Source organism: Aptenodytes forsteri, unplaced genomic scaffold (assembly GCF_000699145.1).
Source record: "Aptenodytes forsteri isolate BGI_AS27 unplaced genomic scaffold, ASM69914v1 Scaffold146, whole genome shotgun sequence".
In the NCBI taxonomy this organism is placed as follows: domain Eukaryota; kingdom Metazoa; phylum Chordata; class Aves; order Sphenisciformes; family Spheniscidae; genus Aptenodytes; species Aptenodytes forsteri.
The window spans coordinates 6,847,251-6,861,170 of NW_008795128.1; the positions used below are offsets into that span (position 1 = coordinate 6,847,251).

Below are 13,920 nucleotides of genomic sequence, written 5' to 3' on the forward strand. Positions count from 1 at the left end.
AAGTCCTTCTTGGCAGGGCTGCTCTCAATCCCTTCACCCCCCAGCCTGTACTGATACTGGGGGTTGCCCCGACCCAGGTGCAGGACCTTGCACTTGGCCTTGTTGAACCTCTGGTCTAGGACTTTGGCCATTTCAAGCCCTTTCAGAGTTTCAGCATACCCTAAAAGAATATTTTGAAATAGAAAGAAATTCCCATCTTACAAGCCAGAAAGCAAAGCTGAATTTGTGATTGACTGTAGCTGTTCAGAGAAGTTTCAGGGAGGTCTGAGTAGAGACACCACAATTTGATCTGCACTTGGATGTCTCGGAGAACGTTAATTTACCACCACATCTAACCTCTCGCTATGTGAGCGGCCTGCACAAGTCCCCCTTTTATTCTCATTTCTATGTAGCAGTCTTGATTCTTCCACCAAAGGTTCTTGAAAAGTTGTATAACAGATAACAGCAGCTTTTTTTCAGTCTACTACTAAAATATTTTTTAAAGCACAATAAAGGAAATTGTTTACTGGAAGTGATTAGTTTGTTAACAGCTGCTGACAGTTGGCTTGTCTGGAGCTTTTTATTAAAGAGGTTAACTGAATCAGCAGACCAAAAAACAAACTTAAGTGTTTCAACAATTAGAAAGTGGCAGAGAATGTATGAAAGCCAGTAATGCAGCATGTCACCGGCTCCATTCAAACATGAGAATGTGACACATTCTCAGGAAGGTCCCATTCATTAATCATTTCCTGTCATTAGTGTCAGTCACTAGATCAGAATTTAAGAAAACTAGTAAAAGCACAGGCACTGACATTTCCAACATAAACAAGTCAGTACTAGTTAGTGAATCCACAGACTTAGTCAAGGCACAGGCAAAAAGCAAATGTGATACCATTGCAAAACAGCCAGCAACAGCCGTAAAGCTCTCATGTGGTACCAAATGCTATGGTAAAGATAGACACTGGGCTGAAAAAGCAATCTCTTCGCATTTCTGCATACCACTGCACTGAAAGTGAAGGAGTGTCATATTAGGTTTTATTTATCTTAGAAAAATTACAGAACTGTGTGATTTATTTAATCTAATATAGCTCATGACCATAAATTACAGGAAAATTGAGGCAGCCTCACACAGTAAGATAACATGGAGAAATCACAATTATTCCCAACAGTTTATTACAAGGCAGTATATAAAACCTGTATTTTATCTTGTGAGTGCCCAACTGCATTTAAAATCAGGCTTACCTGTCTTCTCCTGAAGTTGTCCTCTTCCAGTGAAATCTCTGCGCAAGGATCACACATTTACAGAATTTCTCTTGAATTTTTCTCTCAAGAAAAACTGAAAGCTCTTTAGAACATATGCTTAAGAATTGTTTCATAGTCAACAGATCATCCATTAGCAAACAGTGTTTGTGTGCAGTTTTAGCTAGCTACAGACACCGTTGACAGCCAACTTAATATCCAAAGAGAAGCTACTTGCTTTTGTCATTTCCTAGCAGATTAAGAAAACAAACAAGCAAAAATGGCATCAAAACATGAGGCAACAGAGATGGCCTTACACCTGGTAACATAACTTCTGCTTGCATTAGCATCCCCACAGTGATAATGGTAGATGTGTATCTACATTTCATTCAGATATTTTTTTGTCAGCAAGCATGAACAAATGACACCATCACCAACTATACTAATGTACTTAATATGTGCATAGATATTGCAAGGGACCCCTTTTGCTCCCATTAGCAGCACTGAGAGGAGAGCCGAGATGCAGTGACTTGCAGCTGCATCATTAGAAGAGATGAAGATTCCAAAGGTTTCGGTTTGGGGGTTTTTTTGGTGGGTTGGTTTTCTCCAGAAATACCAATATACTCAATTGTCTGACATGGACACAAAGACTCTTCTTCAGTGCTGATATCTCCCATTTCTACAGAATGGGAAAACTTAAGATCAATATTCTACTTCCAACGCTAGACTAGCCTATGACCTACAATGTAAGCAACTGCAAACCTGTGAACCTAAACATTTCCCAATTTGGTCACACAGAGCTCAACATTCCTCCCCACCTGGAAATAGCATACCCCCACCCCCAAAAAATTGTCAGTAATTTTAGTGTTCTCTAATAAGTACGTATTTAATGGTATAAGACTTTCAAAAACATTCTTCAAAGAGAGAATACAAAAGTGTTTTAGTAGGATATTGAGAACATTCACAAGCATACTATAAACCTGTAGATCTAAAAACCAAAGTTGAGAAGTGATGACAGCTCTCGTATGACATAGCCTCATTTGAGTTACACATATTAAAGCAGGAGTGATACTGGGAGCCCCTGCACTGGGTCTGACTTCCAGGAGAAAATGAGGACTAATATATAAAAACATTTACAGCAGCCCAGAGAAGCTTAACTGCACAATGACTGAAACACACACTGGTTCACAATATTTATTACAATCTATTGCTTTAGATAAACCTGCTGTATGATTAGTAAACCCAAACCACATTATAAGAACCAACAAAAAAAAAACATCACAAACCACATCTCCGTAAAAGGTATGCAATGGAGGTGAACAGAGGCACAACCTTAACCGTGAAAGTAAGAGCACAACGAAGATCCTCATATGTGAATACAGCTCTCCTGGTAGCAGATAATGAAGGTCAATAAAAATCAGACTAACAGTTCTAAACATAAGATAGGTAAAAATCAGAGCAATATTGTTATATCTGTATACAAAGAATACAGCGCCTTTTTAAATACCCTTCTTTCATTCTCAGTGACCTGTAAACACAACTCTCCCAAACCATCTTCCCTCTGTACCTGAACGAGTATATAAAGATCTATACAGAATGTGCAAATCCAATGTAAGTATTTTTAGGCTCTCTTCTTCAAATAGAAGAAATACAAGGTTAAAAACATTACCACCACAGATTCCCTCTACCCAGCCTCTGCAGAAAGACATCAGTAGCAATACTGCCCAAGACATCCAAGTACAGAAGTAGCAAAACGCTGGACCAAGAAATCCCTAAGAATGCATGGCACATGAACAATAAATACAAACACATGTGGAAAGGGAAAAAACAAAGTTATCAAGGGAAACTATTAACACTGGCAAATGAAAGTGAATTAGGACTTGTCAGCCTACAGCAGATCTGTTCCTAAAAAACACTCACATAACAATGGCTTAAGTAAACCTATAATGTTAACTGAGATCCAGTTACACCGTAGGCAGACAGGCTTTATTCGTCTACTTCTTGATTAAGAGGCAGTATCTGGTAGTCACATGCCATGCTCTATACTATTTAATAATTACATATTTATAAGTATTGCTAGACCAGGATGTTGGCAGTCAGATATCCAGCTATTGGGTTATTTGCTACTGCTGCCTTTTCATTACCACTGCAGATTCTTTCTGCACCGATCAAACCTTTTAATATCCCTCATACCAATCTGCTATAGATTAAAGTTTGTGGAAAAATAAGTTAGACAAAAATATTACAGCCTACAAGGAGTATGTTACAATCTAGTTTTTGTAGTTAAGACTTCTGGCCCAAGAGTAACTTAAGAACAGTACCAGCCTGAGCAGAAGAGTTCTAGAGCATTTAAAATAGAGAGATGTTGAAATAGTCTGGATTTTACTTCAATGCTGGAAAGTGAACCAGAGACCGAAGAACTTTGTATACACACATCTCAAGTGTAGTCTAGAAGCTCAAGCAATAACTATAGTTCACTCCCTTCAGAAGTTGCTTTACAGAGTGTTCTTCTTTTTGGTATGAGTGCAGCTGTGAACTTCTTAGAATAGTCTCTGAGCTTCCACTCATGCTAAGAGTGAACATATTCAGTGCAAACAACACACAAGTTAATTCAATTTACAGCTCCCAAACTAAAGTAAAAAGAAAAAAAATGCTTACTAGTGGTCTAGTTTGTCTGACTACCTCCTGTGGAACTTCTGCTTATCAGAAGGTCAGGTGATAACACTGAATATCAATAAAAGAATTCCTTTGGCCAGCATTTAAACATTCCCATTACTGAGATGAAAGTAAAATTGTATTTTCTAGGTCTAGAAATAGGCACAGAAGCCTTCTCTATGCCAAACACCTGGTGATCTCCATGCAACACTGGTACAGCTGCAAAGACTTTAAAGGAATTTTCTTTTTTGAAAGAACTATTTACATACAAGGCCAAATCACAACATTGTCACCCTATGGAGGTAAGTTTTATAGTAAAACTTGACTTGTGGTGAATGCCCAACAGCTGTCTAGTAACTCATTCGCAAGGTTGGAGTGCAATACAAAACTCACTACAAAAATCAGTTTCTGTTCCTCATCTGAGTACTGAGAGGTTCGGTGTAGTTGCCAGCACTATAACAACATGGTTTAAGTCATTTTCTAGTAAATCAATATTGCCAGATAGGTAGTCATTCCACAGTTACAATTGACTGCTACTCAGTATAAGAGAACCTAGCAACAAGCCTCAAAAATCTGAGGCGCATCAACTTCTTAAGTCGTCAGTTCTGAATTTCATATGAATGTTGGCATTATTGACCATAACAAGGTCAGGTGTCCAATGTGACTTCTTTGGAGCAGAAATAATGCACAACTATTGCATTAGGGTATCGAGCAAATGCACTGTAAAGAGACAGAACACAAAAATCAACAGTCAATACAAACAAACAGTTTTCCCTATTGAAACAAGAACATCCAAATTGTGTCAGAATCGGAGAAAGATGCTTACAAGGAAGTGACACTTTGCTGTTTAAATTACAGCCTGAATATATTCTTGAGAAAACCAGACAAAAGAACTCTATGGATTTTTAAGAGTATCATTTAAAAAAAAAAAATCTATTTTCATTTCTATAGGCAGACTACTTGGAAGTCACTGGTAACAAATTAAAGACTGGGTGACATACTGACATGATTGACCTCCAAAACTTTGTGGAATTTACCAGCATTAGAAAAATCCAAGATAACTAAAACAATACTGCATCTGCAAATTTAAATTCTGATGCTACATGCTACGCACTAACAGCAAAAAATATGCACAGCAGTAAGTATATTTAGACCTATGTTCATTTTAATATTTTGGAAAAAGAACCTTCCCCTATCATTGTGGATGCTACTGACATCTCAGAAGGGTTCACATCAATAAGAGAAACAACAAATAAGCTAGTCATGTGACATTTCACTAGAGTTCAAAGAGGAAAAAGAAAAAGTGCAAATAAAATTTGCATTCTATACCAACCCGTAATTACCTACTAGGAATGGTACAAGAAAAGTTATTGGCATCCAGGTATCAAGTGAATTAGTTCTACTTTTAGATGTCCTAAGATGATTAGGCTACAAAATGTAAATCAGCCAGAGAACCACAAAGCCATCAGATATAGAAAACTATTACACATGTATTTTAGTTTGAGATTCTTTATATCATCCTTCTTAATTCGAGTTAAGAAGCAGGTAGTAGGCAGTGTTCTTAGAAAATTTTCCAAATTCAGTATGAGAAGTTATGCCTTCTAGAGTTGTGAAGTAAGTCTTATGGGTTTCTGAAGGGATTTTATTCTCCTTTGTTGAAAGCAGGATTAAACTCTTGCAATAAACTTCACTGACTAAAGCTTTAATGTTTTCCCAGCCACCCAGTTAAGCGATGTAATTTCCAATTCAAACACTCTTCAATTGCCACCCTCATACTGCTGTTCTCTCTGCATATATACACATTCCAAGTTTTGCCACATTCTTAGTTTAAGTGTACAAGATTCATATTTGATTCAGTTTCCCAAGCTTTAAGGCACATGCTCTCTCACCTGTTACCTATCTTCTTTTTACATACAGTGCACACCTTCTCCTCTGTAATAACGCACTTCACTTGCTGATGCAAGATCCGCTCCTCCTGGACCTACAGAAGAATGAAAAAAACCAAACTTGCTCAAAAAGCAATGCCACACCACTGCTCCCTTCTAGTCCGGTGAAACTGAAACCTGTCACAATGTTTAATTTTCGGTGGCTATATCTACATTAGCAAGTTGTACAGCACAAAAGGTCTGTAGAGCCGAGCAGGTGGTATTGAACACCCAACACCCACACTATATGAACTGCAGGATTTTACTTTCAGCTAGCCTGGTCCACAGACTAAGGCATTCTAATCACTAAGGGGCGTTCAGGTGCACTACTGAAGTACATCATCTGGTTTAGTTTATTTGAAAGAAATCCAGTCCATGCTGTCCAAGATCATCCTGCAATGCACACCAGAGCACAGTGAGTCCAGAGACTCACGGCAAAAGCACGCACCTCATCCAAACTAAAAGGAGTGTATTTGCCATCTCCCAGTAAAGGGACATTCAATTTACCTGATGCACATCTACTAATTTCAGGTGCACTACAGCACCACCTGGAGGACACACATCCCATATAAGGAACAGTTAATTTAAATATTGAACATCGGTTTTAAAACACCATTCCCATAAGTGACAGGCGGTGGGTACTTACCCTCAGGAACTCAGCATGGAGAAGATTCTTGAGTACTTGGTTAAATCTTTTCTTCTGGGCATTTTCTTCAAGGACTTTCTCTAAGAAGATCCGAATCTCACTAATCTGGGTATTTGCTGGGAGTAGGTTTATCGCCTGGAGCAAAATATACTTAGTTAGGAAAAATTAAAAACGAACAGAGAACAAAATAGAATAGAAATTGACACATTTAGCTTGACACTTAAAATCTTCTCACTTGACTACTCCAGTACCTTCTGCCAACAGTACAAACTGAGTACTTACAAGTCTTTCTTACCTTGGTGGTATCCAGTTTGCTGTGATGTAGTTCCAAAACCTGCAGAGCAGCCTGCAGATTGGCTTGAGGCTCCAGCACTTCCATCTTGATTGGTCCCAGGCAATGAACACTAGGTGGGGAGAGATACATCCGGAGCAGCGACAGATAGACCTGTTGCACAGAAAAGGAAAATTGTGAAACTACTGCATGCATCCACAATTGACAGTGCTGGTAGAACCCAGCAATGGTACTAGTAAGTTGTACCCATACCACTCAAAATTCTGAAGTGCTCATTTAAACAGCTCTTATCTTAAAACAACAAAAAAAAAGTATCAATGATGCTCAAGGCCTTTTAAGACTTACATTCCACACAAGTTTTTCTATAAAAGTAGTTTTAATCACACCTCCCTCATCCTACATAACTCATTCATAATCTTTAGAAACCAACACTCCACTGCTTTTTAACATTAACTTTTCTGCAGAAGTATGTGGAATACACACACAGTATTTTGTCTTCTGAATTCTATCACAACTTTAGCTACAGAGTATATGCTCAACTCCAGTGATAGGGTAACATTCTCAACAAATTAAAAAAAATTTTAAAAGAAATCAATCATCTAGTAATTCCTAAATTCCAAGAGCTTATACATAGGTTCCTGTCCACCTACACAAACCCTGAAAAAGTATATACAGAGCATAAACTTTATTAAAAGAAAAATCATCTAGTAATTCCTAAATTCCAAGAGCTTATACATAGGTTCCTGTCCACCTACACAAACCCTGAAAAAGTATATACAGAGCATAAACTTTAAACTCCCTAACATGGTATGAATAGTCTAATACATCCTTACTGAAAAGGAAGACTGCAAAGATGAAGCTACTTACATCTTTGTTGCCGTCTTTGTTTCTGTCATAATGTTTATGGCAGTAGCTAGAACAGAGAAGAATGAAGTGAAATGCAGGGACAGTTTTGGAACCCAGAGAATCAGTCCACAGAAATTAACATTTAAAAGCTTTGATTACTGAAGCCATCCAAGTTAAGTGACCATACATCCAATTCTGATCAATTAATCAAGTTGCACAACAAAATTACACCATTTACTCTGCATTACAATGCTGGCAAAAAGGGAGATTTTGTGCAAGTCTCCCATTTCCAATCGACTTAAAAAGCTTTCATGCAGAAACTAAATTTAATTCAGCTGTGTAAAAAAGGGAAAAAAGATGTCTCCAATCAATACATCATAGCATAAAAATATATGTGTAGATATATCAAATTATTGTATCTAAATCGCAAAGAGAAGCTGTTTATTAGTGTACACTGCATACCAGGCCTGAATGTCCTCTACCAGACATTTGCTGAAACTAGCTTTAAAAAAAAGCTATGTTGAACAGGTCCCAGTATTCAGATATACCTGCCAGTATCAGTTAATTCTATTTTCACCCAAGTACTTCAGATCCACTCAGAAGGTTCCCTGACACGATACATCTAGCAAAATGCCATATCTTTACTAGAGAGGATTCTGCTAACTGAAGGAGCTTAACTTTGCATCTGGGTTAGTAAACATCTCTCAAGAGAGAAAGGAAGCAAAACAACATACAGGAGTTCACAAGCTAGGGACAGGTGGAAACAAAGAACTCACTGATGAAAGTCATATTGCTCTAAAGAGCAATGACAGAAGAGCATGAAAAGGTAAGCCTCTAGGGTTTGGCATCATCATCTGTAATGAACAGATACCTGGAAGAGCCTAAAAGTCAAGAAAACATGGAAACCCAGAAGATCCTGAAGGCTTACAGTGTTCATACTTCACATATAGCAACATTTCGCTATACATCCTATCCACAGGGCAGTGAGTCAAAAAATAAAGAACTTCTTACTTTTCAGCCATGTTGGTGTCCTTCAAAATATGAACATAAATAAACAGAGCTTGCTCATGCTTCCCCATACGACCCAAGAGCAGAGCACGTTCTTCTAGGAGACCTAGTGACAGCATGAAGGATTAGTCAATAGCTACACAGAGAAATGACAACATAAGCTCCGTTAGCGATCAGACTAACGGAAGGAACTATAGTCTGAGCACAGGTTAAAGTTACACTGAGACTGTAAGTCTACTTCACACTAGTCTCAGTAACATTTCATTAGTTCTTAAGTAACCTTAGGATACAACAAACCAGATCTGTTGAGCAATTCAGGCTCATCAAAAAGTTAGGGTAAATATTTAAGTGATGGGAGACACCACAAGGTCTTAGGTCAAGTTACAGGAATCCTGCAGAGACTAGTAAACCCAACTGTGCCAGCAAAAACAGAGTTAGTATACACACCAGTGGCATACAACTACAGATACAGCCATCTTTTCTGTTTCTAGTTACCCTGATTCTACAATAAATGAGGAGGTTTTGCTGTACAATGCGATAAGCTAGGGTTTAGTTAGCCTACGGAAACTGAACTCACCATCAAAGGGGAAGTCACTAATTAGTCGACTAGGCTCATACCAGCTAGACTTCTCCAGAAAAAGTAGAAGCTTTTTGCGATAATCCCCCAAGTCTCCTCCTTCCTCCCCAGCAGGCACTGGAGTTTTATCTATATGGAAGAAAGCAACATAAGCTACATTAAGACAACTATTTCGCTACACTAGTACACAGAAGATGATAAACAAATCATTATGAGGAGGAACCAAATGCTGATGAAACTGTTATATAGGCTGGGATTCTGGTGCACCTGCCAAACTACTTCAGCTCCCTAAAACAACAGACTCAGTTATTCAAGACCCTTCCCTACCCTTAACATGTAGAATTCAGGGAGCAGTAGCTGCCATCACACTTAATCATGAACAAAGTGTCACTTGGTCCCTTAAGATCTCATGGGAGGCAATAAACTAGACTTCCCTACAAACCCACAACTTTTGTTGTTCCAGTTCCTTCATCACTTGGGATGCCTTCTTCTGGATATGAGCAGGGAAGGCTTACAGCAATACACTGCGAAGGCTCCCCTGTGCTGTCCCATGCCCCTGGTCTTCCCACCAGAAAAGGCTAAACATACCTGCAGGGAAAGAATTGAGATATTCTTTCATTAAGCCCTGCACTTTCTCACAGTACAGCTGGATCAGACAGTTGTGAAAGTCTGCACCGGTTTCTTCCCAGACATGAATGATGTGTTCCTGTAAATACATGTTCAGGTTCAGTTACAGAAATTTCCTCGGGGAAGTAATTAGTTATAAGCAAGCAACAGTTCCATGCTTGCCTTTACCAAACTTGACTTCAAGATTTTAATTATTTTTTCTTTGCACAACTTATGGCAAAGATAGCATTCTCTGAGACAGCACCAGGCTCCAACACCTGGAGAACTAAAGCCTTACATGTAACATGTTGTCCGGAATGCAATGCGTCAGTACAGATTGAGCTCTTACCAGATAAGGAATAGTCAAGCTTTTAAAATTTTCTATCAAGAAACTGAGCACTTTGTCTCGTGGCAAAGCTTCCACTTCAGGGAGGTCTTCTGTAAATATCTGTTAAACAAAATTTTATTCACAGAATGGTGATTTTTTTTTTTTTTTTTTTTAATTTAAGTGCCAAAGTGTATTTTCTGAGACACTGAAGCCCGGCATATCATCACATATGTCCAAAGATAAACACAAGGAATATAAGAAAATCTGAGCAGCTTATTTAGGCACTCAGAAGCTACCTCGCATCTGAAAGGATTAACAAACATCCCCACCTTAGTTAACACTTTTATGGTGCCCAACACTTCCCAAATATAGGAAGTCAGTTCTATATGAAAGGGGAAAGGGAAAATAAGAAAGGCAAATTAACATTTGACATTTAAAATATTCAATCAGGCTCTTGCGCAAAAAGCATGACATCAATAACATTAAATGTTGTATCAAAGGTTCCTAGCTACTTATTACAAAATAAGGTATTCCAAGAATGGAAAGCATGAGAAAAACTGAAAGGCTGTCCTGCTCTATCTACTGCTAATCTTACCACAGTACTGAACATAGAAAATATAAATTATATATTTAATTTGATTTAGCATTAATACATGGTTTCTTACATTGAGTTCTCCCAATTGCATACACTGCACTAAGAATCTCAATGGCAAGCTGCCTGTTTCAACCACACTTACCTTCAGTCCATCTTCAGGAAAATCTCTTAGCACCCAAACAGAGTAGGAAAATACCAAGTGCAAGTTCTCTGTGCCTGGAACACAAAAAGCAGCAGTGCTCAGTGTTAAAATCCTAAAGATCTATCTACTCCCAACACAACTAGATGCTTTCAGACCCAGCAAAGCTTACTTTACAGGAAGAATCCGCTTTGGTTTTTTTTTTTCCCCACTCAAATCTAGCCTGGAATGTGTGATTTGCTTAAGTCACAATTTCACTACTTCACAAACATAATTTTAAGAAGGAACTAGAATTGACTCAAATACTAAGTGCTACCAAACGTAAACAATTCAGACCAAAACCAAGCTCAGTTGTCTTAATCACATTCCAAAAGTCTTCCCTTACAATTTGTTTTTACTAGGGTAGAAAAAAAGACTGTACTTTCACTTATGTAATTTCCTTCAGTCCATTTCCAGCCTGCCAGTCTAATGACTTCTATAAGCAAAGGGTCAAATACTTCGTAACAAGTAGTAAAGCATCATAGTACTGAAGTAACTGGCATAGAAACTACATGACAGGTAACAACTTTTCAGCTTTTAAGAAAATTTAGGACCTGCCTCTTTAAAAGAATACCTTCAGTTGAACAATTTGGTTCACAAAGTTTATAAAGCATGTTAGGAAAACAAGACTTTCCCCCACCCTCCTGATCAGAACCCACCGAGGCATTCACTGCCCGAACAATGCAACAACACAACTATACAAGAAACAGAAACCTACGCCAACCCTATAAAAAGGCAGCCATTGTTTGCTTTTCTTCATCCCACAATATCATCAGGAGTTAAGTTACTTGTTAAAATATTTAAAACAAGCAGCATCCTCACAGTAGCACTATTTTAAAAACCAGAAAATGAGTGCTATGAAGCAAAACAATTAAAATAGCCCCCAGAAAAGCCAATTTCAAAGTTTCAGAAACAAAACAGTGACTTGGCAAATGGCACTAAGGTCACGGGTCTGAAATTCTCTGACCTTCAATTAACTTTCTGAATTAACAGGACATTGTATGGTAATGGGTTCGCTAGCCTCACTGAGAAAATTTAAATAAAGGACAGGACAAATCATGGGAGTAAGTTCTCATGTAGAACAAGAGACAGAAGAGAAAGTCTTAATTCCTTATAAACAAGAGCGTGAGAATAATTAGAACAGCTCCTTTCCAAAACACTGATGGTTACCTTTGCTGAAATCACGACCAAATCAAACATGAAGTTACAACCTACTCAAAACACTCAAGATGGCAGAAGGAGAGGAGGAACTCATCAAGTAACTACCAAAGCTTATAGATCAGAACACTAAAAGGCCAACATCACATCACAAAACAAAAAAAAAGGGCTCCCTCAGCACATAACATTCAGCTGCGTGGGGATTTACACTGAAGATCACAGGCAAGAATGTTTTGTGCTGCTAGAATTAAAGCAGGCACCGAATTTCTAAACTTTCTCAGCAACAGATCCCTAATTTAAATATAAGCTATAATACAAAGAAGTTCTGCGTAACACTGTTTTAACAGATAAAGAATACCGTAATACAGAGAACTATCTACCACCCAATCAAATACATCATTCTCCTGTGCCTAACTCTGCACAGATAAAGTATATTTTTGATGGGCATGGCCAATCACATGGCCAAACAATTAATATTTGCTTTGATGCAATAAACAATAAGTGCTTACTCTGTTGACACACGGCAAGTATCAAACCCAAATCAGTAATACATTCTTGATGACTTAAAAGATCACAGCTACAAGCCTGGATAAAATATTCTATAATTACCTGAGAACTATTTAAGAATATTTCATTAAATGCCCAAAAACCTATAGACAAGAGATGACTGAAGAAGAGGTTCTACTTCACTCAGAATGTAAGTGAAAGCAACTAAAAATACATCCCACATAATTAAAATTAAAAAAATAATTTAAAAAAAAATCAATTATTACTTAGATTAGAAGCTCTTAACTACAGAAGCCTCACCAAAGGGGGAGCAGAGGGAAAAATCTGTAGAAACCCCATAGTCTGAAATGCTTTTATCATCTCATTTAAGTGACTCCCAGAAATGACACTTATCAATTAATCAAGGCAGAATGGGTAGAGCAGTTAAACGCACACACAGTATTACATTTCTGCTATTTACTTGGGGGGAAAGCTGCAAGTGACATTAGCATAAAACATTCCATTTATTAGCAATAGTTAACTTTCTAGATTGTTTCCACTCTATTTCATTACTCTGAAGTGAACAGACCCGAATATTCTTTATCAGTTTTAAAAGAGCTGAGCAAGAAGCATACAGGAAAACTGATTTTCAGGAGGGTCCTGAAACACCAGAAGAGCTCCAGAAGACTAAAAGAAATTTAGCAAGCTGCCAAGATTTTAGAAAAGTATTCCAGACAACTTACATAATTATAGGTCTTAAACATCAATTTCAGGTAAAACAAATGAACAGCTGACATAGGTAAATCGAGATGAATTTATCAAGTTGACAGAATTATTTTTTAAGTTAGATTAGAAGATCACTTCTCTTAAGAGTGATGTTACCAAATGACACCAATGAATAAGAAGTGTAAGAGAGAGACATGGCACAAACAGGAGAGGTCTCAATGTCATTGTAAGTAATGTATTATCATTGAATAAACATGTTGCTAACAGAAGCTAGGAGGAGTTCTTAAAAGAAGTAATTGTAGGAAAAAGTTTGCCAACAGTGTAAGACTAGGACATGAACATAGGTATTTCCCTCATAAACTACTCACTACCAAACTAGTAGTGTGATACATTTAAAGAGTTGTGCATTTAGAAATAAATAGTATTATTGGATGGGACGGGACTATTCTCAAAAGTAGCAAAGCCGAAAAAGGACTTGGGAGTTCACAATGAATAGTCAACTAAGCAAGTTCCTACCGTGATGCTGTGACCAGCAACTACAACTGTTCGGTCATAACCTAGATCTACCTATACACAGAAAACAAAAACTTCATATAGGATTCTTCATCTCAGGAAAGATACTGCGAGACCCAGCAACTGGAAGCTAGACTTTCAGCTGGAAAGCCTAACCCAGAAG

General features: G+C 37.8%; 1 protein-coding gene across 1 annotated transcript in view; it reads right to left on the reverse strand.

Moving 5' to 3' along the window:
* Positions 1-997: 997 nt before the first annotated feature.
* VPS39 (VPS39, HOPS complex subunit) overlaps positions 998-13,920 on the reverse strand; it is a 31,112-nt gene continuing 18,189 nt past the window's right edge. The window contains exons 16-25 of the mRNA XM_009277618.2: positions 10,839-10,912; positions 10,123-10,221; positions 9,756-9,873; positions 9,168-9,296; positions 8,594-8,696; positions 7,604-7,649; positions 6,740-6,889; positions 6,445-6,579; positions 5,763-5,854; positions 998-4,593 (exon numbers count right to left, since the gene is read on the reverse strand). Of these exons, the coding sequence (XP_009275893.1) occupies positions 4,521-4,593; positions 5,763-5,854; positions 6,445-6,579; positions 6,740-6,889; positions 7,604-7,649; positions 8,594-8,696; positions 9,168-9,296; positions 9,756-9,873; positions 10,123-10,221; positions 10,839-10,912 (1,019 nt within the window). The 3' untranslated portion in view covers positions 998-4,520. The remainder of the gene's footprint in view (positions 4,594-5,762; positions 5,855-6,444; positions 6,580-6,739; positions 6,890-7,603; positions 7,650-8,593; positions 8,697-9,167; positions 9,297-9,755; positions 9,874-10,122; positions 10,222-10,838; positions 10,913-13,920) is intronic.